The following is a 22,132-nucleotide window of genomic DNA, read 5'->3' as shown; positions in this document are numbered from 1 at the left end:
AGCAAATGCTCGTGCCTTGTGCTAGTGTGTCTAAACCTTTCTGGGGGAGGGATGGGTATCTATTAGTCTGATATGTGTCACTCATGGAAGCAGAGTTTTATGGATCCCTCCCTAGGTCCAGCTTTGGGCCTGCTGTGAGCTGTGGGTGGATCAACAAAGGTCAGGTGTAGCCAGGGCCCCCAGGGAGCTTGTGGTTCAGCCAAGGACACCAGACATCCTTACAAGCCAAGTGCAGTCAGGATGACAGCAGCGTGGGGGTCTGGTGAGATGAGCCCTGGACCACGTCACCGGGCCTGGGTCCTCCTGGCAGGCCTCAGAGCTCCCTCTAGTCTGAGATAATGATGCAGTGTTGAGGCAAGAGGAGCCCTGAGAGAAGGAAAATCAGGGTGGGCCCCACAGCTGGGAGGTGACAGCTGGTTAGGATTGGGGTTGAAGGGAGAAGAGATGGAGGGACAAGGACAAAGAAGCCAGGTGAATGTGCCTCTGGCCTTGGCTGAGCCTGATGAATTAGGTGGCTCAGTAACTCCTGGCTGCCTTCTTCACTGGACAAAGCCATGGGAAAGGTAGTTATCAACTCCAGTCGGAATGAATTCCATCCCTTCCTCAAGAGCTGCTCTTGGGGTCATGAAAAACTGGATGATGGGGGACCTCTGAGGGCCATGACGGGCACACACCTGGCAACCGTGGACAGTCTTGCCCATGCTGTCCCATCTTTAGGGTTTTGCTAAGGCCTGGTCGTGTGGACTAGTGGTGAGTTAGTGAAGAAAAGCAGCTTGTCTGGGGAAGTTCCCAACCTCCAAAGGGAGGAGAGGCATCCCCACGACCAGTCTGAGCTGGAAGAGTCCCTTCCTGCGAGACATTCAGGGCAGGGAGGAGCTGTTCACCTCTCTTCCTCATGCAGTGTGAGGGCCCTCCCCCTCATCCAGCATCCCCTTTTCTGCCCTTAGTGCTTCCTCTGGAGAGGCAGCTCCATGAGGCCGCCCGACGGAACAACATCGGGAGGATGAAGGAACTGATCGAGAGGAGAGTCAACGTCAGGGCCAGAAACCACGTTCGTCAAGGGGCTCTTCCAAATCGGGAGGCTTGCAGGCTTGGATAGGGATGGTGCCAGCCACGGTGACACCCACACATGGGAGGGACAGTTCATGGAGCCCAGGGCAGGAGCATTTGCATGTGTTCACTTGGGGGAGGCTTAGATTGTCCACGTTGTCTCGAGGTCTCTGTGGTCTTGTCCGAGGTCAGGGTTGGAATTCCCAGCCAGGCTTGGGCAATTTGAGAGCTCATACTCTTCACTCCTGTCACGCATCTGAAAGGCACACCCAAGTAACAAAGGTTAGAGTCAGGAGGGCAGGGGGTCGAAGGCCAGGAGTCAGAGGCTGACAGATGGACAGAGAGGAACAGAAGCCTGGAGGGACAAAGACTGAGTGGTGCTTGTGGTCAGAAGTCCAGGGGTTGGAGACCATGAGAGGCCAGAACAAGAGAGGCTGAGCATGCATGAGGAAGCAATTTAGCTTAGTTTTCTGATCGCCCACTGAGTGTGTAAAACTGTTGTGGGCCTAGGCAAGTCTCCGGGGACTCAAAGACCAGGTAGGGAGGCAGACCTAGCTCATCGATCAGGCCTCAAAAAAAGCCACAGATGGGGTGGTCCATAGCCCTGCTGGAGGAGACAGAGAGAAAAGCCATTCCCTCTAATGGGGGACACTGGCGATAGGCCTGGGTACCATGCAGGGTAGCTTCTCTCTACCTTGGGGCTTCTGGCTGCCAGGCTTGTCTTAGAGGAGATGCCAGCCTGGATGGGAGGTCAGTGGAGGCTGAAGGGGTTGGATGTAGGATTCCTGACTGTTGCAGAGGCTGCTCTGTCTGGGATGACATGACAGGTCTGTGACTTGCGTCTTCCGAGCCTGTCTGGGGCTCAGTGATAGTAACAGGAATTCTCAGGTGTGTCTGGTGCAGCTTGGTTTTCAGAACACTCCTCCACCTGCTTCCTGCTGGTCCTCCCTCACCCCTGGAGAGGTGAGGGAGGCAGGAAATGTCGATCCTATTTATAGATCCAGATAGGCACAGATGGGGATAGCAAGTCACCTTAGGTCACACAGCATTTTATTCATAACTGAAGCCTCAGTCTCCACTGGACAAACAGTTGCAAGGAAGCAGGGACTTAAAGGATGTAGTAGGATACTAATGCCAGATTCTGTCATTTACTCATCTCATTCATTCATTCATTCATTCATTCATTCATTCATTCATTCAGTATTTCTAAGGGGCTTCCCCTTTGCCAGCACTGTGCTAGGTGCTGGGGACAGAGCAGAGCCCATGGCAGATATGGTCCCTACGCTCTGGAGCTGATTGGCTGGTTAGGGAGAAGACAAACAGAGTGTCTCACAAACAGTTCATTCCCACTGTGATAAGCTGAGAGCATGTGGAGGTCAGAGGGGGCCCGTCCTCCCTGCAGCAGTCAGGGAAGGCTTCTCGAGGAAGTGGCATTTTTGTCAGGTGAAGACAGGCAGAGGGGACAGTAGGGGCAGAAATTCCAAGGAAGAAAGACCACACAGAAAATTAGTGTTCCCTTTCGTTGTCCCCTGGGAAGCTAAAAACTATGGTTCATGGGTCAGAGGAGGCAGGATTCCCCCAGGCCTGCTCAGATGTGTGGAGGCCAAAGACCATGATGAACTTCCAGGGTGGTCCGACGACGGGGTGAGGGATCGGCCCCTTCAGCCCGTTCTGAAGGAAGGAGGGGACAGAACCCAGGCAGTCAGGGGCCCTCAAGAACTAGGACAGTAGTCCTCTGACAGGTGGCTGTCCAGCAGGAACAAAGACAGGGCGAGGGGGAGTAGTCTGGCATTTCTGAGTCTTGGTGGGCAGGGCCCAGGGTGAGGAGTTTGTCCCAAGAGCAGTGGGAAGCTGTGAAGTTTTAGGTGGGGGACAGATGGGTCTAGTCATGGTGTTTGACTACGTTTGTTTCAGCTGCTGCCTTGTGGAGGAGGAGGAGGGGGCCTGAGTGGGGCTCGGGTCCCGCCCGCTTGTCACCACCAGACCAGCTGTCCTGCGGCTGGGGAGATGGGGAGGCGGGGAGGGGAGGTGGGCCAGGCAGGCAGCTGGCGCCCCAAGCCCTCCTCTCCCTCCCGGCAGGCGGGCAGGGTGGCCCTGCACTGGGCTGCAGGCGCCGGGCACGAGCCAGCTGTCCAGCTGCTGCTGGAGCACGAGGTTGCTGTGGACGATGAGGATGCGGGATGGGGCCGCTCTTACAGGCGCCCTGTGCCTGTGTGCATGTCTGTCTGTCTGTCTGTCCCAGGGCGGGGGAGGAGCCCAGAGCTCTCTCTGGGTCTGAGTCCGCTGTCCTTGTGGAGGTGGCCCTGACATGCAAACACAGGGTGCAGGGTGGACAGGGAATCCATCTTCAGGGGCCAGTGCCACTGTACTGATCCCAGTTTTCCCTTGTACAGCCGTAAAATCGCTCCATTTTCAAGAGTTATTTTAGTTCTCAGAGAGCCTTTTCAGTCCCTCATGATACCATATGAACAGGGAGAGATATGGGCTGTAGAACAGATAATTGGATGGATTGATAAAGGACTTATTAATAAAATCATCAGGAGGGAGGTCTCTCATGATACGACACAAGGCTCTGCCCTCGCTAACATTTTAACCAGAGACGTGAGTGAAGGCTAACAGTCTGGGGCTCCTGGGTGGCGCAGTAAGTTAAGCAACCAACTCTTGGTTTCCGCTCAGGTCTGATCTCAGGGTGGTGAGATCGCCCCGGGTCGGACCCTGCAGCGGGCTGTGCTCAGCAGGGAGTCAGCTTAGGACTCTTTCTCCCTCTGTCTTTTCTGCCTGCGTGCGTGCTCTCTCTCTCAAATAAATAGATAAATCTTAAAAAAAAAAAAAAAAAAAGACTAACAGTCTTACTTAACAAATTGGCAGGCAACACGTTGCTGAGAGAGAGCGCTGAAGAATAACAGCGTCTACAAAATCATTTCTATAGGTTTGGCAAAGAACTGGGTCTACCAATGACATTTGACAGGGGTACATTTAAGAGTCTAAATTTAAAAAATTTTAAAGAATTACGAACTTCCCTGCAGAGATATACCTTTCACGGAAATACCGTTCTTTGCCCTGGCCTCTCTCTGCTCCCAGGCCCCAGCATGAAGGGGAGCTTGATGACAAGCTGGGGCTGGGCGTGGGGCAGCAACACGTACCTCCCCACTCCCGCCCTATCTCTCTGCATTTGCTTAGGCCTCATTTAGAGGTGACTCTGGAAGGAGAATGTCTGGGATCCTTAGCCTGAGTTTCCTGATAAAATACTGGAACCTCATGCAACAGGCCTTTGCCCACAAAGATCCCCCCACTATCACCACTGTGCTCTTGTTATTTCTTCCTTGAGGGAATCGGTGAGAAAAGAAGATATGAGGGAGGATAGTAAGAGACAGTGCTTTTATAAATCTTCTGTTTCCTTTGCAAATAGTAATATATTTTGAAAAATAAGAAAGCTGATGGGCATGCCTACTTTAGTTAATAGAAGGGTGGGGGGAGACAAGAGAGGGAGATCCTGCTGTTGGGGGGAAGGTCTCGAGAGATATGCCATAGGGCTCTGTCCTGGACAGTTCTTGGAACTAGATGCAGAAATATCCCTGGGGTTCCCACTGGCAGGAGGCTCTGGCTCCCCCAGCCCTGAGCCTTGACCCTTTTCATTCCCAGGCTTCTATGGGCTTCTCCCCATGGACTCTGCCCTGTGTGTGTTCATTCTCTCCCTCAGCCAGCCAGGCCACAGTCACTGAGATTCTACCCAGTGCGGGGTCATAGGCAGAACCCATGAAGGCACAGGTTGGTGAAGGGGCTCTCTTGATCCCTCAGTACTTCACAGATGTTGAGGAAGAGCATCCTGGGCCATCATCGGAAAAGGGCCCAGACATATTCTCAGTTGCTGCAAAGCGCCGGTGGGGTGGAAGGTACAGGGAGGCAGATTTCAGTGCAGAGGAAGGAGAGACTTTCCAACAGTGAGCAGTGGTTGTTAGTGCAGTGCATGTCTTGTGAGGGGTGAGGTGTCTGTAGGCTTAAGCCATCTGCCTGGAGGCTGTCCTGTAGGATAGTCAAACAGTGGGCTCCCAAACACCAGTCCAGGATGAGGTCTTCACCAGCCATAGCAAATCAGAAAATAAGAACAATGTAGTGTGTTTTTCATGAAGCTGTATTTGGAAAGAGCATATTCTGTGATTAGTTCCTCCCAAATTTTTTATGTTAAAATGTTTCTTCTTTATTAAGTGATGGGGAGAATAGATGGTAGCTGTTTTATATATATATATATATTTATTTATTTATTTATTTATTGCCAGCACCAGCGGGGGAGGGGCAGAGGGAGAGGGAGAGAGAGAAGCCCAAGCAGGCTCCACGCCCAGCACAGAGCCTGATGTGGGGCCAGTCTCATGACCCAGGAGATCATGACCTGAGCAGAAATCAAGACTTGGATGCTCAACTGGCTGAGCCACCCAGACGCCCCTATTTTTAAATTTTATTTAGCAAAAACAAAAGTTTGCAATAGTGTCTCAGCCTCTATTTAAAAAAAAAAAAATGCCGTGGAGGGGTGCTTGGGTGGCTCAGTCTGTGAAGCGTCTGCCTTTGGCTCATGTCATGATCCCAGGGTCCTGGGATTGAGCTCTGTGTCCAGCTCCCTGCTCAGTGGGGAGTCTGCTTCTTCCTCTGCCCCTGCCCCTTCCCCCCACTTGTGCTCTCTCTCAAATAAATAAAAATGTCTTTTTTTTTTTTTTAAGATTCTGTTTATTTATTTGTCAGAGAGAGAGAGTGCATAAGCAGGGGTAGGGGTGGGGGAGGGAGCAGAGGGAGAAGCAGGCTCTGCACTGAGCAAAGAGCCATATGTGGGACTTGATCCCAGGACCCTAGGATCATGACCTGAGCTGAAGGCAGACGCTTAACTGACTGAGCCACCCAGGCATCCCAATAAATAAAATATTTTTTTTTAATTTAAAAAATAAAAAATAAAAAAATGCCATGGTTTTGACATTCCTTAACCTCGGTGCTCCCTGGCCTGGGTGGCACTTATGGTCCCTTATGGTTGTATGATTTTCAGTGCAGACATGGGCCCAGGTGGCACAGCCACACCTGCTCACATTCACCTCCCCTCCTCCCCGTGTCCTCTCCCCTAGTTTGGGATGAACGCGCTTCTCCTGTCTGCCTGGTTCGGCCACTTACGGATCCTCCAGATCCTGGTCAACTCTGGGGCCAAGATCCACTGTGAGAACAAGGTAAGGCCTCAGCTGGCAGCCCCCTTGCTCCCCAAGCCCCTGCCCTCTCTGTTTCCTTGGCTCTGCTGCACTGGTGTGCCCCCACCTCTGCCATCTACCCCCAGCTCTGCCCCGTCTTACTCCCCACGTGGCTCTGCCGTCCCAGCTTGCTTTGCCTTCTGAGAACCCTCCAGAAGCCCCAGCTGAACTCAGCCCTGTGAAGTTGGGATGCTAGCTGTTTCCACTGGGGCCGGGAGAAGTGCTGGGGTGCCTCTCCCGTCGGCATTAAAAGCCTCTTTCTTTTGGTGCCCCTGACCCTTTACCACTCTGTCATGTTGGGACAGTTGCTAGCCCTCTGGGCAGCCTCCTTATTCACACAAGAGGAATCAAAGTAACACCCCAGAAGGTGGTTAGAAGATTTAAGGAGACAGAGGCTGGGGCCTCCTCCCACCTCCCCCTCGGCCCTGCCTCCCTTGTGGTGCAGTGGGGTGGAAGGAGCAAAGTTCTGGTCCTGGGACCTTGGGCAAATTACTTAAGCATCCTGAGCCTCAGTTTTCACCTTGGAAAATGGGGATGCTAGTACTCACCTCTGAGCTGAGGGAGCAGCTCAGTGCTGTCTATCAAGTATCTGGCTCAGTGCCTGGCACGTTAGGGAGCCTGGCGCTCCCTCACTGCTCATTGGGGTGCTCTGTGGTATGAGGGAGGAAGCACCAGTGAGTCAGAGTGCTGGGCTTCTCTGCACTGGGGGCTTACCTTTTCGGGGGTCAGCGCCCTTCACTGACTCCTATCAGGGGGCATAGGACACTATGCAATGACAAAACAAAAACAATTTAATTAAGTAAGTAAACTCTGTGCCCAACGTGGGGCTCCAACTCATGACACCAAGATCAAGAGTCACATGCTCTACCAACTGAGCCAGCCAGGAGCCCCCAAAATGCAAATAGCTTAGTCGTGAGTTTGATGTCCTTTATTCAAAAGAAAACCTTTCCTGGATTGAGGGACTACAGCCCTTCAAAGTAGTTGAGCACTCTTCTGGAGGGATTTGGGGCAAGAGCAAATTTTGTAGAGCCCCCCAAAGCAACAACAGAAATGGCAGGATTGGCTGCTAGGGAGGGGGATTTCCTTGTAAGGCTAGCGGGTCCTGTTTTCTAGGGTAGGGGGAGTTAGTACGGCTGAGTGTATGTTAGGTTGTCATTGGCGTATGTTAGGTTTCCTGTAAGTGCAGGCTGAGGTAGGTTTATATATATATATATATATATATATATATATATATATATATATATACACACACACACACACATATACATATATGTATATATATGTATTTATTTGAGAGAAAGAGAACATGAGCAGGGGAGAGGAGCAGAGGGAGAGGGAGAAGTTGAGCTGAGCAGGGAGCCTGATGCAGGGCTCGATCCCAGGACCCTGAGATCATGACCTGAGCTGAAGGCAGACGCTTAACTGACTGAGCCCCCCAGGTGCCCCAGAGGTAGGATTAGATTTGTGACCTGGGCCAGGTCACTGGGGCAGCCTCTATTTTGTAGGTCTCAATATAAGAATTAACTTTATCAATACCAATATGACCTGTCACTGGTGATGTTACCTTGATCCAGTTCTGACACCAATTCTAATGTGTGTGTTTTTTCCATATCACAAGCAATTAGTTCAATTCTCCATGGACACTGACTGGGTATCCCACAAATTTAACCCAATTCCAACACTATCTGCCTGGAGATATCATCAGATTCCACTGGTTAAGGGCTCAGTCCCACAAGACCACCCCCATTTCAGAAGCCAATCCCAAGTCCACGCTATCACCTGGGCTTCTGACCGACTGGCTATAAATCAGAGGTTCCCACGACCTCCTCCTTAAGGTTGGTTAATTTGCTAGAGGGGCTCACAGAACTCAGGAAACCAGTGTACTCACTAGATCACAAATTTATTCCAAAGGATATTAAAGGACACAAATCAATAGCCAGATGAAGAGACACATAGGGTGAGGTCCCCAACAAAGGAACTTTTGTCCTTGTGGAGCGTGGGACCCGGCACGTGGATGCATTCTTGTTCACCAACCTGCAAGTTCTCCCAATGCTGTCCTTTTGCATTTTTATGGAGGCTTCATTTCATAGACTTGATAGATTAAATCCTTGGTCATTGGTGATTGACTCAACCTCCAGCCTCTCTCCCCTCCCTGGAGGTCAGGGGGTGGGACTGAAAGTTCTAACCCTCTAATTGAGTTGGTTTCCCAGGCAACCAGCCCCCATCTTCAGGTTACCTTGGGCTTCCCTTGTCACCAAATTAACATAACAATAGACACCTTAATCACTCTGTACACTTAGAAAATACCAAGGGTTTTAGGAGCTCTGTTAACAGAAATAGGATGAAGACCAAATACATATTTCTTATTATAAACCATAATTTCACACTTAATCACGTGGATAAAGTGGTGTTGGCCAGGTTTCTCCACTGGAATGTTAGCATTTTTCCCCTTTCCATACTCTATTGTTAGAAACTCTTTGTAGTTTTAATTTGCATTTCAGTAATGACTAATGATGTTAGGTATCTTTTTATGTGCTTATTTGCCATCCATATATCTTCCTTGTGTCCAAATGATTTTTTAATTGAGTTGTTTAATAGCTCATTAATGAGCTTTTAGAGTTCTTTATAAATTTTGGAAGCATTTCAAAATAAATTACAGACATCACTATACTTCCCTCTAAATACTTCAGCATGGGGGCGCCTGGGTGGCTCAGTCGTTAAGCGTCTGCCTTCGGCTCCGGTCATGATCCCAGGGTCCTGGGATCGAGCCCCGCATCGGGCTCCCTGCTCCGCGGGAAGCCTGCTTCTCCCTCTCCCACTCCCCCTGCTTGTGTTCCCTCTCTCGCTGTCTCTCTCTGTCAAATAAGTAAATAAAATCTTTAATAAATAAATAAATAAATAAATAAATAAATAAATAAATAAATAAATACTTCAGCATGCATAATATTAACTAGAATTCAATTTCTTTATCTAAAATGACATACAAAAATCTTAAGTTTATATTCACTGAGATTTGACAAATTTTACTCCAGTGTAATCCAAACTACTGTCAAGATGTACAACATCATTCAATATATTGATTTTTATGACCCATCGATGGTTGCAATCTATTTGAAAAACAAGACTCCAAACACTCCAGCTATAATGCAAGGCCTTGGTAGAAGCTCTGGGCTATAAACATAGGATTTGCAAACGTCCCTCACTTAAATATTGCTTCTGGGGCCAAGAGACCTTCTTCCAGCCTACGCCTCTTCCCACCCTGGCCACTTACCCTCTGTTAAAGAACAAAATTCAAGTGAGTAAATTTAAAGATCTAATTGCTTTATTCAATGATTCATGAATTGGGCAGCATCCCATCTAGCAAATAGAAAGGAGCTCTAGGGAGCTGTACAAAATGAAAGACTTTTATAGGCAAAAGACAGTGGGGCAAGGAAGTTACTCTAGCAAAGAGTGGATTGTTTTAGGCAAGATCACCTTCCTTTGGGGGCCAGTGGGGGTGTCTGTCAGGTGGATTTCCTCCCTAGTGTTGACCAGGAAATTCCAGACTGACTGGTTAAGATTACTTATCTGGGAGAGGCTGAAGTTGCAGTTGGGTTAGATATTAAGTGTCGATTTGGTGATGTGGGTGGGCCTTAGCACAAGTGACTCCATTGGGAGTCTACTTTCTCCTTTTTTAACACCTCGTCTCTGTAGATTCCATCAGCTCTCAGCCCTCCCTGGAAGCTTAGGAGGTGACCTCCTAGAGACAGATCCTGGGCACTTAGTCACCTCTTTTCTCATCTGGGGCCGTATCAAGGCAAGCAGATGTTGTAACCTTGTAATAATGTCCTGTGAGGGGTATTCTGGGGACTGTCAGTGCTATACAACCTCACCTTACATCCTGAGTTATTTTTCAGCGTATAAAAAGACTTCCTGTAGGTGATGCCCCCTCAGCCACCAATTGAGGTAGTCAGGGGTTATCCTGGTTTGACCTAGGAGAAAATGGAGGCTCATGAAGGTACACATAACTTGGTCAAGACCACACTGCATTGCTGATCAATGCTGGAGCTGGGATTTGAACTCTGGCATCCTGACTCCCACCAGCCCCTCTAAGGCTGAGTGGGGCACCCGTGGGTGGCTCAGGGGTCCATCCCCATTTACATACTGTGTTGTTTCCGTGGGAAGGCTGTGTTCTGGATTGCAAACACTCACCGTTTGGGAGACAGCCAGGGTGTGAGAAGGGCCCCCCTTCATAGACTGTAGGGACCACCCTGGTCTACCACCTCGTTTCCAGGACGGCCTGACCTTATTACACTGTGCAGCCCAAAAAGGCCACATGCCGGTGCTGGCGTTCATAATGGAGGACCTGGAGGATGTGCCCCTGGACCATGCTGACAAGGTGAGAGTGGCCTCAAGGCTGCTTGTCCTTCCCATTGGGTTTGGGGCTCCTGGGGCCACTCTTGCCCATTCCTTGAGTGCATCCTTTGAGATGTGAGTAGTGCAGACTGGACCCCACCTCAGGGAACTGCTGGCCTAGAAAGGGTGTTAGAGCACAAATGAGCGGGACATAGGAGGAAAATGGTCAGTTCCCTCAGAGAGGTTCTGATGAGGACTAACTAGATAGGTTAGAGACGGGAGCTATTGCTTTCTGCTTCCTGGATGAGGTGGCATTTAGTGAGTAACCTGGATTTTGTTGGTAAGATTGGAAAGCAGGGAGATTTTGTAAATAGAGAGAAGAGCATTGTCAGAGCTTTAAAGGTGAAAAAGGCCCTTTGCATGTGAGTTCAGATGGACTGGAATTTTGGGAGTGAGAGCCAGGGCCATGTTGGGAGCCCCTCATGGAAATCTCCATCGACCTCAAGCCTCAGGAATCTGTCCTTTATTCAGTAGACAGCAGAGAGCCACAGAAGGATTTCAGTGGGGGAGGAACCCACCCTGTGGGTCTTGTTGGAAAGTTGGGTCTAGGCTTTCCAGGTAAGGTGGTAGGACGAGGGGAAGGGAGAGTTACTGGGGCAGGAGAGGCCCCTGCAAGCCCTGAGTGGTTGGCTAGGTGGGCAGTGTGGGCGTGCCTCCTACAGAGTACAGAAGGGTCACTTTCTTCCCCTCCCCGGTCAGCTGGGAAGGACGGCGTTCCATCGGGCTGCTGAACACGGGCAGCTAGATGCTCTGGACTTCCTTGTGGGCTCTGGCTGTGACCACAGTGTGAAAGACAAGGTACTGTAACTGGGTCCCAGGGGAGGTCCAAGCTCTGGGCTCCTGACCGGGGTGGGCGCTCTCTGGCAGCTGACCTGTGCCTACTTCTGACTCCAGGATGTTGGAAGGGCAGGCGGCTCAAGGACAGAGAGGGTTGGATATTCATCCTGCAGCCATTTTTCAAGCACACGCTATGGGCCTGTCCCGTGCTGCGCGTGAGGAGCTCAAAGATATCCAAGACACAGTTTTTCAGCCAAGGAACCCGAGCTGCCACCCTAGTAGAAAGCTGTGATCAGGTGTGGGGAGCTGGGATGGCAAGTCTGTTGGCTGGTGGTGCTGCCTGGAATGGGTTTGAGCAGGACTGTGATGCCCTTGGGGTTGTCTGTTGTTTCAGGTGAGAGGAAGAGTTGGGGGGGCGGGTGGCCACGCACCCGCTGGTTATTTACTCTTTGTCATTTAGTCATCTGCTATGGTCATGGCAAAAGTGGGATGAGAGCCCGGAGGAGGGAACAGTTGGTTCAGGGTGGAGAGCTTCAAGCAGGATTTCATCAATCTGAGGAGAGGTGAGGGCTGGGCCTGAGGGGACTACCCTGAAAATGACTCATTTCAGTGGGCCATTGTGAATCATTAGGCAAGTATGTTGCAGCAAATTCTAAACAACACTTCCAGTAAAGGGACAGACTCCATTATTAATCTTCTGATTAATGTTCTTGGCCAGGATAGAGGAGTTCTGTTTATAAGCTAGTGACAGGCAAATGCACACAGGGTATTAGAACTGGAAGTGTCCTTCATTGAGGACCAATCAACCTTCTCATTTTATAGATTGGAGGTCCAGAGAGGGGGATGCTTTAGCCAGGGTCACACAGCAAGACAAAGGTTGGGCTGGGTTTGGAACCAGCAACCTGATGCCCAGCCCTGGGCAGCTCCCTCTCTTCAAGCTGCCTCCTGGGGCACTAAGCCCTTGGGGTTTGCACCGAATCCACCTGTCTACACTCATCCTTTTGGTCCTGAGAATCAGATCAGGCTGATTTCCTTCATTCTGGAAATGGGCTGAACAGGTCATGCTCTGGACTAGACTGTGTAGGATGTGGGCCAAGAACTGTGGGAGTACAGAGAGGAGTGAAGGACAGCTCCTGCCAGGGTGCTTCTACCTCGGAGGTTAAAACACGATTGTATTCAGGGTGCCAGGAGGGCAGGAACACCAAAACTGGAAAACAAGCAAAGCCCAGCTTTGATGAGCTTACCCAGAATCTTGCAGTCAGAAATTCTAGAAAGAAGCTTTTAAAATTGCATGACCCTATTGGCACCTGGGTGGCTCAGTCAGTTAAGTGTCTGCCTTTGCCTCGGGTCGATATCCCGGGGTCCTGGGATCTAGCCCTGTTTTGGGCTCCCTGCTCAGCGGGGAGTTTGCTTCTCCCTTTCCCTTTGCCCCTCCCCCCTGCTTGTGCTCTCACTCACTCTCTCTCAAATGAATAAATAAAAAATTCTTTTTTAAAAAACTTGCATGCCCCTGTTAAGTTTTGTATTTTCAGGTGAAAGATGTTTTCGTTTTGAATTTCATTTGGGCAGGAGGCATAATAATATGCTTTTCAAGACCCAGTGCCGTTAAAGGTCTGACGCCTGCTAGGACCCCACAGCCTGCTAAGATGGTCCTGTGACAACACAGGGCACGCCACAGGTGTTGTGATGTTAGGGAGGCTTTGAGAGTCCAGAGGGAGTGATTAAATCCCCTGGGAATATCGAGGGGGCTGCTGACAAGGCGTCCCAGAGATAGAGAGCCTGGGCATCCTCACAGGAGGAGGGGCGAGGACACTGAGCCCAATGCCATGGCCTCCTTCTGTCCAGCTCTCCTGCCTCTGAGCCCCCTACCCGCCCAGATAGAGTGAGAGTTGCTCTGTTAGGGGGGCTGTGCCACCTGCACCTTCAAAGAGCAAGATGTGTGTGGGACGCCTGGGTGGCTCAGTTAGTTAAGTGTCTGCCTTCAGCTCAGGTCATGATCTCGGGGTCCTAGGATCGAGCCCCGCATCCGGCTCCCTGCTCAGCGGGAAGCCTGCTTCTCCCTCTCCCTCTGCCTGCCACTCCCTCTGCTTGTGCATGCGCTTTCTCTCTTTCTGTCAAATAAATAAATAAAATCTTGAAAAAAAAAAAGAGCAATATGTGGATATTTATAACCCAGAGGGAAAACAAAACCCTGCCCCTGTCTTCACAGCCCTGCTACTTGGGGGCACATATTGGCCCCCATGGTTCACCACTTCCTTTGTGTTTCCTGGAACACAGACTTCACACCCTCCCCCAGCCCGGCCCGGGCCGGCAGCAGCTGTAGGGAGCTGTGCGCACATTTGCAGAGACGGTGGGCAAGAAGCAAACAAGGCTGTTCAGGGGACATTTTGTTGTTGTCATTGAGGGGATTTTTTTATTTTTTTATTTTTATTTTTTAAAGATTTATTTATTTGACACACAGAGAGAGACAGCTAGAGAGGAAACACAAGCAGGGGGCGTGGAAGAGGGAGAAGCAGGCTCCTGGCTGAGCAGGGAGCCCGATGTGGGGCTCGATCCCAGGACCCTGGGATCATGACCTGAGCCGAAGGCAGACGCTTAACGACTGAGCCACCCAGGCGCCCCGAGGGGATTTTTTTAAACTTAACTTTTATTTATTAATGCAACGTGGTAATGATCATAGAAGAAATTTAAATGTTTCACCTTCGATCCCATAGGATATAGTTGTTTTATGTATGTGTGGAGTTCTCATGAGGGGAGGTATGTCTATAGCTGCTTTAAGTACCACTTTGGCATTGGTATTTGTTCACCCCCTCACTGGGCCCTTAAGAGTTCTGGTCTGATGTGCATGTCTTGATTCCTTCCTCAGGAAGGTGCTGAGACAGGCTAGGGCAGAGGAAAAGACCTTGAGCTAGAAGCCCCCATGACTGGTGTAGCTAGATATATCCCAGAGCCCTTCTGGGCGTGATGAATGGCTGAAGCTGGCTTGTCCCTTCTGATGCCTTTGTGGGTTCCCTCAGGGGCCCCTGCTCTGGTTCTCCACGTGTGGTTCTTCCTGAGAGACATACTTCTCTGGCTGGCCCCTTCCAGCTCTCCTCCTCTTTGCTGGGGCCCCTTCACCATGCACTTGTCCTCTGCAGAAAGATTCCCTTACAAAAAAAAAAAGATTTATTTATTTTTAGAGGAGCAGAGGGAGATGGAGAAGCAGACTCCCCGCCAAGCACGGAGCCTGATATGGGTCTCGATCTCATGACCCTGAGATGAAATCAAAAGTCGGATGCTTAACTGACTGAGCCACACAGATGCCCCTGCAGAAAGATCCCTTTAAGGACAACCCCATCAGGCTGCCCTTGGCAAGAGCCACTTCTGATACAAAGAACAGCGTGCCCTTTGCCACACCCAGGGGAGCCACAGTGACACAAGTCACCTTTAGACTTCTCAAGTGTGAGACAATTACCAGCCCTGTGGTTCTCAAGTTCCAGGAGACACATGTCAATCTCTCCATCACAGTATTTACTCACTGAACAAATATTTTATTGAATGTCTGCCATGTGCCCCAGGCCTTATTCTAGGCACTTGAGGAAACATTGGAGAACAAAAACAGACAGAAATCCCTGCCCTTGAGGTGTTTATGTTCTAGCAGGACGAGTCAGACAATAAATAATAAGCATAGTATACAAGCAAATGATAGTGTGTTATCAGTGCTATGGGGGAAAAGAGAAAGAAAAGTCCAGCAAGATCAGGGGATTAGGAGGACAGAGGGTGGGAACTGCAGTTTTGTTTTATTTTAAGATTTTATTATTAGAGAGAGAGAGCACACGCGTGAGTGAGAGCACAAGCAGGGGGAGGGGCAGAGGGAGAGGGAGAAGCAGGCTCCCCACTGATCAGGGAGCCCAACACAGGGCTTGATCCCAGGACCCCGAGATCACGACCTGAGCCAAAGACAGACGCTTAACCCACTGAGCCACCCGGGCGTCCCCAGAGTTGTGGTTTTAAGTAGTATGGTCAGCGCGACCGCACTATTCAATGAGAAGCTACCATCTTGAATTGGGCCATGCAGCTGGCTGCCCGGGCACAACCTGAGTGCCAAGGAGAGTCCTTGGAGCTGTGGCCTTGAGCAAGGGAAGGGGATGGATTGAGGATGGCTCAAAGAGGGACTGGCTTTGGACAGGGGCATGGAAAGTAGGGATTGTTTTTCCCCCCAAGTATTGTGTCTGCCTTCAAGTGTGAGGAAAGACCAGGACTTGGCCCTTGGAAGTGCCCCTGGTTGTAGTTTGGGGCACAGTTCTCACAGGCAGGGAGACATTGGCCCAGGGCTCGGGGCTGCAGTTTTTCGTCGACTCGCTCTGTGACCCCCGATGTGTCACTTCCCCTCTCTGGACCTCAGCTTCCATGTCTATACAATGAGGGGCATTTCCAGCAGGTCCCCAGGGCCTTGAAGGGTCTATGATTCTACCGGTCCCTCGGGAGCCCTTCTGCCTGCAGGAGGGGAACACGGCCCTTCACCTGGCTGCCGGCCAGGGCCACCTGGCTGTGCTGCGACGGCTCGTGGACATCAGGCTGGACCTGGAGGAGCAGAACGCGGTGAGTCATCACCCAGAGGATGCAGAGATGCTCGCTCGCTCCCTGCTTTCGAGGAACGGACGGCCCGAGGTGCAGCCTGATTTTCCCCTGCTAGAGGCTTCCTGGAGTAAGAAGGAATAGACAGAGAGCAGGGGGTGAGGCAGCTTGGAGGGGGAGAACGTGAGCAGGGCTGTGGAGGTGGGAGTCAATGTACCACATGCTCCTCAATGTGAGAAAATCAGGTATGGGGCTCAGGGAACCACAGATAATGATGCAGGTTATTGTCCTCAGTAGCATGGCCATGGAGAGCTCCCAGAGCCCTGGAGCCCTAGCGGGAGGGGTCCCTCTCCCCTCAGGGTCTGGCCTCAGCCTCCCTGCCATCCTCAGACCTCTCCCCGTGTGTTTCAGGAAGGTCTGACTGCCCTGCACGTGGCGGCTGAAGGTGTCCACCCTGACTGTGTACAGCTCCTTCTTGAGGCCGGGAGCTGTGTGAACGCCCTCACCCAGGTAGTCAGTCCTCCCCCGGGACGGATGTCTGCCCTTGGCTTCTGAGGCCTAACTCTAACCGTGCCCACGGTAGCAGCCACAGTGATTCCTGAACGTGTGTGAATAGGGGCCCTCAGGCAGCAGGCCTGGGGTCTGGTCTTGGCTTCTCCACTGCGGGGCTCTGTGACCGAGGCCAAGTCACTTAAATTCTCTGAGCTTCATTTTCCAACTATAATAGGGGGATGCTACGTAGTCATGTTTTTACAGTGCTGTGAAGAGTAAATACTCCTCCCAGGGCCTGGGACGTGCTAGGAGCTCACCACCTGTTGGTGTCTTCTTATTGCGGGGTGCTTGGTAGTTCATGAGTCCCCTTTATAACAAGCCCTTCAGAAAAATTACCCCTGTTATACCGATGAAGAAACGGAAGCTTAGAGAGATTCAGTGACTTTCGCGGGTCACAAGCTGGCAAGAAGCAAAGCTGAGTCTGAAAAGCCTATTCCCCGGACTGCAGAGCTCATGGCCTGGAAGGTTTGCCCAGTCTGTGCAGGAGCCCCACCAGCCCCCGGAGCTGGAGCCTGGGGCAGGCCTCTTCTCTCTCTCACTACTGACTCCTTAAGTCAGCCACTGGAAATTCTCTCCGTGTCCTGGAAAAAGGGGCGTTGTGGACTTAGGGAGTTGGCGTTTTTGTTTTGTTTGGCTTTTTACTTTTAGATCAATGACAAATAATCTGTCTTGGCTGATTGCATGGCTTCAGGGTCTGGAATTCTCTATTTGTTCTAAATTTCAATAATAAAGCAATAATAATAAATAAAATATGCTAGCAAAAATAGTGAAAAAGCCCAGGAATTAAAATAGTATGCTAGAAATATTTAACACAAAAGAAGGCAACCAAGGAGAAACAAAGAACAAAAAAGATAGGAGACATACAGAAAATAAGTAGCAAAATGACAAACGTAAATTCAATAATAATATCAATGTTAACCGCCCCCCCCTTCGATGTGAATAATACTTTATAAGTCACAAAACACTTAATTTGCAGAACTCCCCTAGCAGGTACACCTTGCTTCCCCAGGGTGTCGGGATGACACCAAGGCCCACCCAGAGGGTGGAAGCAGCTGCCCCAGGGCACCCAGCTAGGTCCTTCCATCGGCACAGTGTTGCTCTTTGGGCAGCAACCGTGTCTCTGTGCCCAGCACAGTGCTCAGGACTGGAAGGGGGCACAAGAAGTGAAATGTCAAGGCCATCTCCCCAGCAGCAGCAGCATAGGAGTTTAGGGACTGGGGAGATCGTGTCCAGCTGGTGGTCATTGGCAGGGCTAGAGCTGCCCTCTGCCCTGGGCCTTGTGCTCTTGCCTTGGCTTGAGGTTTCTGGTAGTGGGCACATTCTACCTGGACACCCCCACCCCTCACAGGGTCTCTGGAGTGGGGGCTAACCCAAAGGGAGTACATTTGCCATTGGGAGGTGGACTGGTTCCCACTCACCCTGTGTACTCAGTTCAGATAGGACTTTGGGAGGGTGACCAGCTCGTCCCAGTTTACCCCATACCGTCCTGGTTTTAAAACTGAAAGTCCTGGGGGAACAGTCTGGGCAGTCTGGGACCCCTGATTGCCTAGAGAGGTCTGCCTGGCAGAGTTAGGGGGAGGGGGTATCACATGTGAGATCGTTGTTTGACCGGGGGTGCCCTTGGATTGAAGGAGGGCACTTAGAAGGCCCATCGGGATGAAGCCTTGCCCTGGTGCTGCCCAGCTCCTGCCCGGATGTGCTGAGACCAGATCTAGTGGGGCAGTGCGTGCCAGGTGGGGTTTGCTCTGTGCTAGCAGATCTTATTTATTCCTCTCTTTGAAAACCTCAGAGTATACTCTACGTGTCTTTACCAGCCTAGGAATTGTGCAGGCTTTGATATATGTTCTGGAGTTTGTGACAGGAGGCATGGAAAAGCCAGGACCACAGTGAGCTCCTTTTACTCATCACCAGGCCTGGGCAAGGCAATTGATTTCTCCAGCCTCAGGGTTCAAGGGGTAATTGTCCCGGGGGTTGTGAGACACAAATGGAATAATGGATCCCAAAGCCCCACTGTGAGGGGCTTTCAGGACATGGCACTGATGCCTGTTTCTTTCTAGAAAAAACAGAGCTGCCTCCACTACGCAGTCCTCTGTGGCTCTGAGGACGTGGCCCGGGCCCTCATCCATGCAGGAGGCCACACCAATGTGGCTGATCATGTAAGTGTGGGGGCCTGGGTTGAAAGGGGGTCCCCACTGCAAAGTCCCCATGACCTCGCTGATGAAGCACAGCAGGGAGAGATGGGTGCTTTGGGCCCCTGGGGTTGGCATGAGGGCCAGGACTGGAGGACCTGGTAGCTAGCGTGAGGGAGGATCAGATAAGTTTCTAGCTAGAACAGGCTTAGCAAACAAGCTGCATTTTCTCCCAAGCAAATTATTCGCTCGTGTTCTCCACTCATTTATCCATTGGGACTTAGTGATGGTCTTTTATATCACAGATCTAGCCTCTTGGTTGTTCATTTTTTCTTGTTATGTTGTGGTGCACTCACAGGAGACAGTATATCCTTGTGGTTAAGGCATGTACTTTGTCAGACAACCTGGCTTTGAGGCCTGGCACTGCCGTTCACATACTGAATGACCTTGGGCAAGTTGCTTGGACCTCGTTGGGCCTTTGTTTCTTTATCTTTAGGTGCTATTATTATTCCCATTATATAAATGAGGAACTATCTATTGTTTAAATTAGAAACAGGTCATTTCTTTTTTTTTGTTTTTTTGTTTTTTTGTTTGTTTTTTAAGAGGTCATTTCTTAAATAAGCACTATATTTTAAATTATTGTAAGAACAATATAGCACAGTTCATTGGAATATGGAGAAAAAAGGCATCCCTAATCCCAGCACCCTGGTAAAGCAATGATCTTTCTGTATTCCCTTCCAGTTTTCTTTGTATGTGTAGTAGCACCTCTAGCTAGAAAGAATCCAAGCTAAGGCGGAATTCTGGAAAGGGGGATGCTTATTTGTTTTTAACCATCAAGACATCAGAATTTTGATTCGGGTCCAGTGGAGACTCTATCCAGCTCAGGTATCAAATGTTGCTAGTTTTTCTAGCAACCATTTTTAATACCAGATGTGGTTCGGTGACTACATCACACTTAACAGTTCCTCAACTATCAGGTATTTAAGTTTTTTCTGACTTTGCCAGGCTAAATAATGATTTATGAACATCTTTATGGCCTGTAACTTTGTATGTCTTTTGCATTATATATGAATTCTCCAAAGAGGATTTCTGGGTCAGGTGGTAAAAACATTTTTATGATAGCCCCCAGTAATTTATGAGTGACCTTTCACCAATATTACGTATTAACATTTTCTATAAATTTTATAGTTAAATGATTCTTTGTTATTGTTTTATTTTCAATCTCTTTGATTACTATTGACCCTGAAATTTTCCCAATAATTTTTCTAGTTGAGGTTCTTCTATTGTGAGTTATTTCTTCCTATCCTTTGTCTACGTTGATGTGGTTTTTCCTTAACCAGTTTCTTTGAGGTTATTACTCTTGGATCATAATATATGTTGCTTACTCTTAGAACTTTTCAACATGCTAAAGATGTAAATGTGTAATCACAGGTATTGATGCAAATTTTGAATTTTAATTTAGGAATCTTCTAGTTACAATTTGATTTTTGATGTTTAACTCTTTAATCCTCCTACAGTATATTTTTTTGTATATGGTGTGATATATTACTCAATAGATTCCCCCCAATATTTTAAATATTTCTATGTCAAGTGCATTTATTAAATAATTATAACTTCTCTTAAGTACTTTTTCATTCTTTCCTTTATCACATATTCACATTTTGGTATATGATGTGCTCTATGTCTGGGCAAGTGATTCTCTTTCAGTAAGTTTTATGTCTAATCTTGAGCTAGTACCATATTATTTTAATTATTGTTGCCTTGTAATTTGTTTTAAAGTCATATAAAGCTAGTCTTCTTAAATATCCTAGTCTGTTAGTATAATCTTTTATCCTTTTATATTCTCACATGTTTATTTTTCCAGCTGAAATTTAAAGTATTTTTTTTAATTAAAAAATCAACTTAAGGATACAAAATCAATGTACAGAAATCTTGTGCATTCCTGTATACTAATAATGAAACAGCAGAAAGTGAAGTTAAGAGAACAATCTCACATCACATCAATAAGAGAAAGGATAAAAACCATATGATTATTTCAATAGATGTGGAAAAAGCATTTGATAAACTACAACATCCATTCATGATAAAAACCCTCTGCAGAGTAGGTCTAGAGGGAACATATCTCAACATAATAAAGGCTTTATATGAAAAACCCACAGCCAACATCATACTCAATGGAGAAAAACTGAGAGCTTTTCCACTAAGATCAGGAACAAGACAAGGATGTCCACTCTCACCACTTTTATTCAACACAGTACTGGAAGTCCTAGCCACAGCAATTAGAGAGCATAAAGAAATAAAAGGCATCCAAATTGGTAAGGAAGAAGTAAAGCTGTCATTATTTGCAGATGACATAATATTATATATAGAAAACCCTAAAGATTCCACCAAAAAACCACTAGAACTGATACATGAATTCAGTAAAGTTGCAGGATATAAAACTGATGTACAGAAATCTGTTGCATTCCTATACACTAATAATGAAACAGCAGAAAGTGAAATTAAGAAAACAATCCCAGGGGCACCTGGGTGGCTCAGTCAGTTAAGCATCTGCCTTCAGCTCAGGTCATGATCTCAGGGTCCTGGGATGGAGCCTCACATCCGGCTCCCTGTTCAGCGGAGAGTCTGCTTCTCCTTCTCCCTCTGCCTCTTCCCATGCTCGCTCTCTCTTTCTCTCAAATAAATAAATAAAATCTTAAAAAAGAAAGAAAAAAAATCCCATCTACAATTGCACCAAAAACAATAAAATTATCTAGGAATAAACTTAACCAAAGAGGTGAAAGACCTGTACTCTGAAAACTATAGAACACTGATGAAAGAAGTTCAAGATGATGCAAAGAAATGGAAAGACATCCCATGCTCATGGGTTGGAAGAACAAATATTAAAATGTCCATAGTACATAAAGCAATCTACAGATTTAATGCAATCTGTATCAAAGTACCAAGAGCCCTTTTTCACAGAGCTAGAACAAACCTAAAATTTGTGCAGATGCCCTGCACTCCTTTGTCCTTTCAGATTGCTGCAAGGTGTGGCTCATAGGTGTAATAAAAACAGGTTTTTTGTTTTATCTATTTATCTTTTTTAAAGTGAGCTCTACACCCAACATGGGGCTCAAACTCACGACTCTAAGATTGAGTTGCATGCTCTACCAATTGAGCCAGCCTGGTGCCCCATTTATCTTTTTTTTTTTTTCTTAAACAATTGAAGTTCAAAATAGCTAAGAACACTCTGAAAGAGAAAAGGGGTACGGGAGTTGTCCTAAATCCACATACCATAAAAGACTGCTAAACTTGATTATATAAATAATAAAAACATTTTGCCTGGCAAAAGAGACTATAAGCCAAGTCAAAAGGTAAATGACAAACCAGATTCAAAGATAAAGAACTGAGTCTTTCTAATATATAAGAGTTTGTGCAAATTATTACAACATAAAAAACAACCCACGAGAA

At 48.4% G+C, this 22,132-nt stretch overlaps 1 protein-coding gene across 1 annotated transcript in view; it reads left to right on the top strand.

Moving 5' to 3' along the window:
* Positions 1–724: 724 nt before the first annotated feature.
* The window catches only part of ANKDD1A (ankyrin repeat and death domain containing 1A), a 38,333-nt gene continuing 16,925 nt past the window's right edge, over positions 725–22,132 (top strand). Inside the window, 9 exon segments of the mRNA XM_064570307.1 lie at positions 725–1,051; positions 3,130–3,255; positions 5,165–5,167; positions 6,156–6,254; positions 10,546–10,650; positions 11,367–11,465; positions 15,927–16,025; positions 16,413–16,511; positions 18,611–18,709. Of these exon segments, the coding sequence (XP_064426377.1) occupies positions 896–1,051; positions 3,130–3,255; positions 5,165–5,167; positions 6,156–6,254; positions 10,546–10,650; positions 11,367–11,465; positions 15,927–16,025; positions 16,413–16,511; positions 18,611–18,709 (885 nt within the window). The 5' untranslated portion in view covers positions 725–895.

Source organism: Mirounga angustirostris, unplaced genomic scaffold (genome assembly GCF_029215605.1).
Source record: "Mirounga angustirostris isolate CCGP_5_RB_7025 unplaced genomic scaffold, mMirAng1.0.hap1 SCAF_9, whole genome shotgun sequence".
Lineage (NCBI taxonomy): Eukaryota > Metazoa > Chordata > Mammalia > Carnivora > Phocidae > Mirounga > Mirounga angustirostris.
The sequence above is the reverse complement of the archived record's forward strand: the minus strand, read 5'-3'. Positions and strand labels throughout refer to the sequence as shown.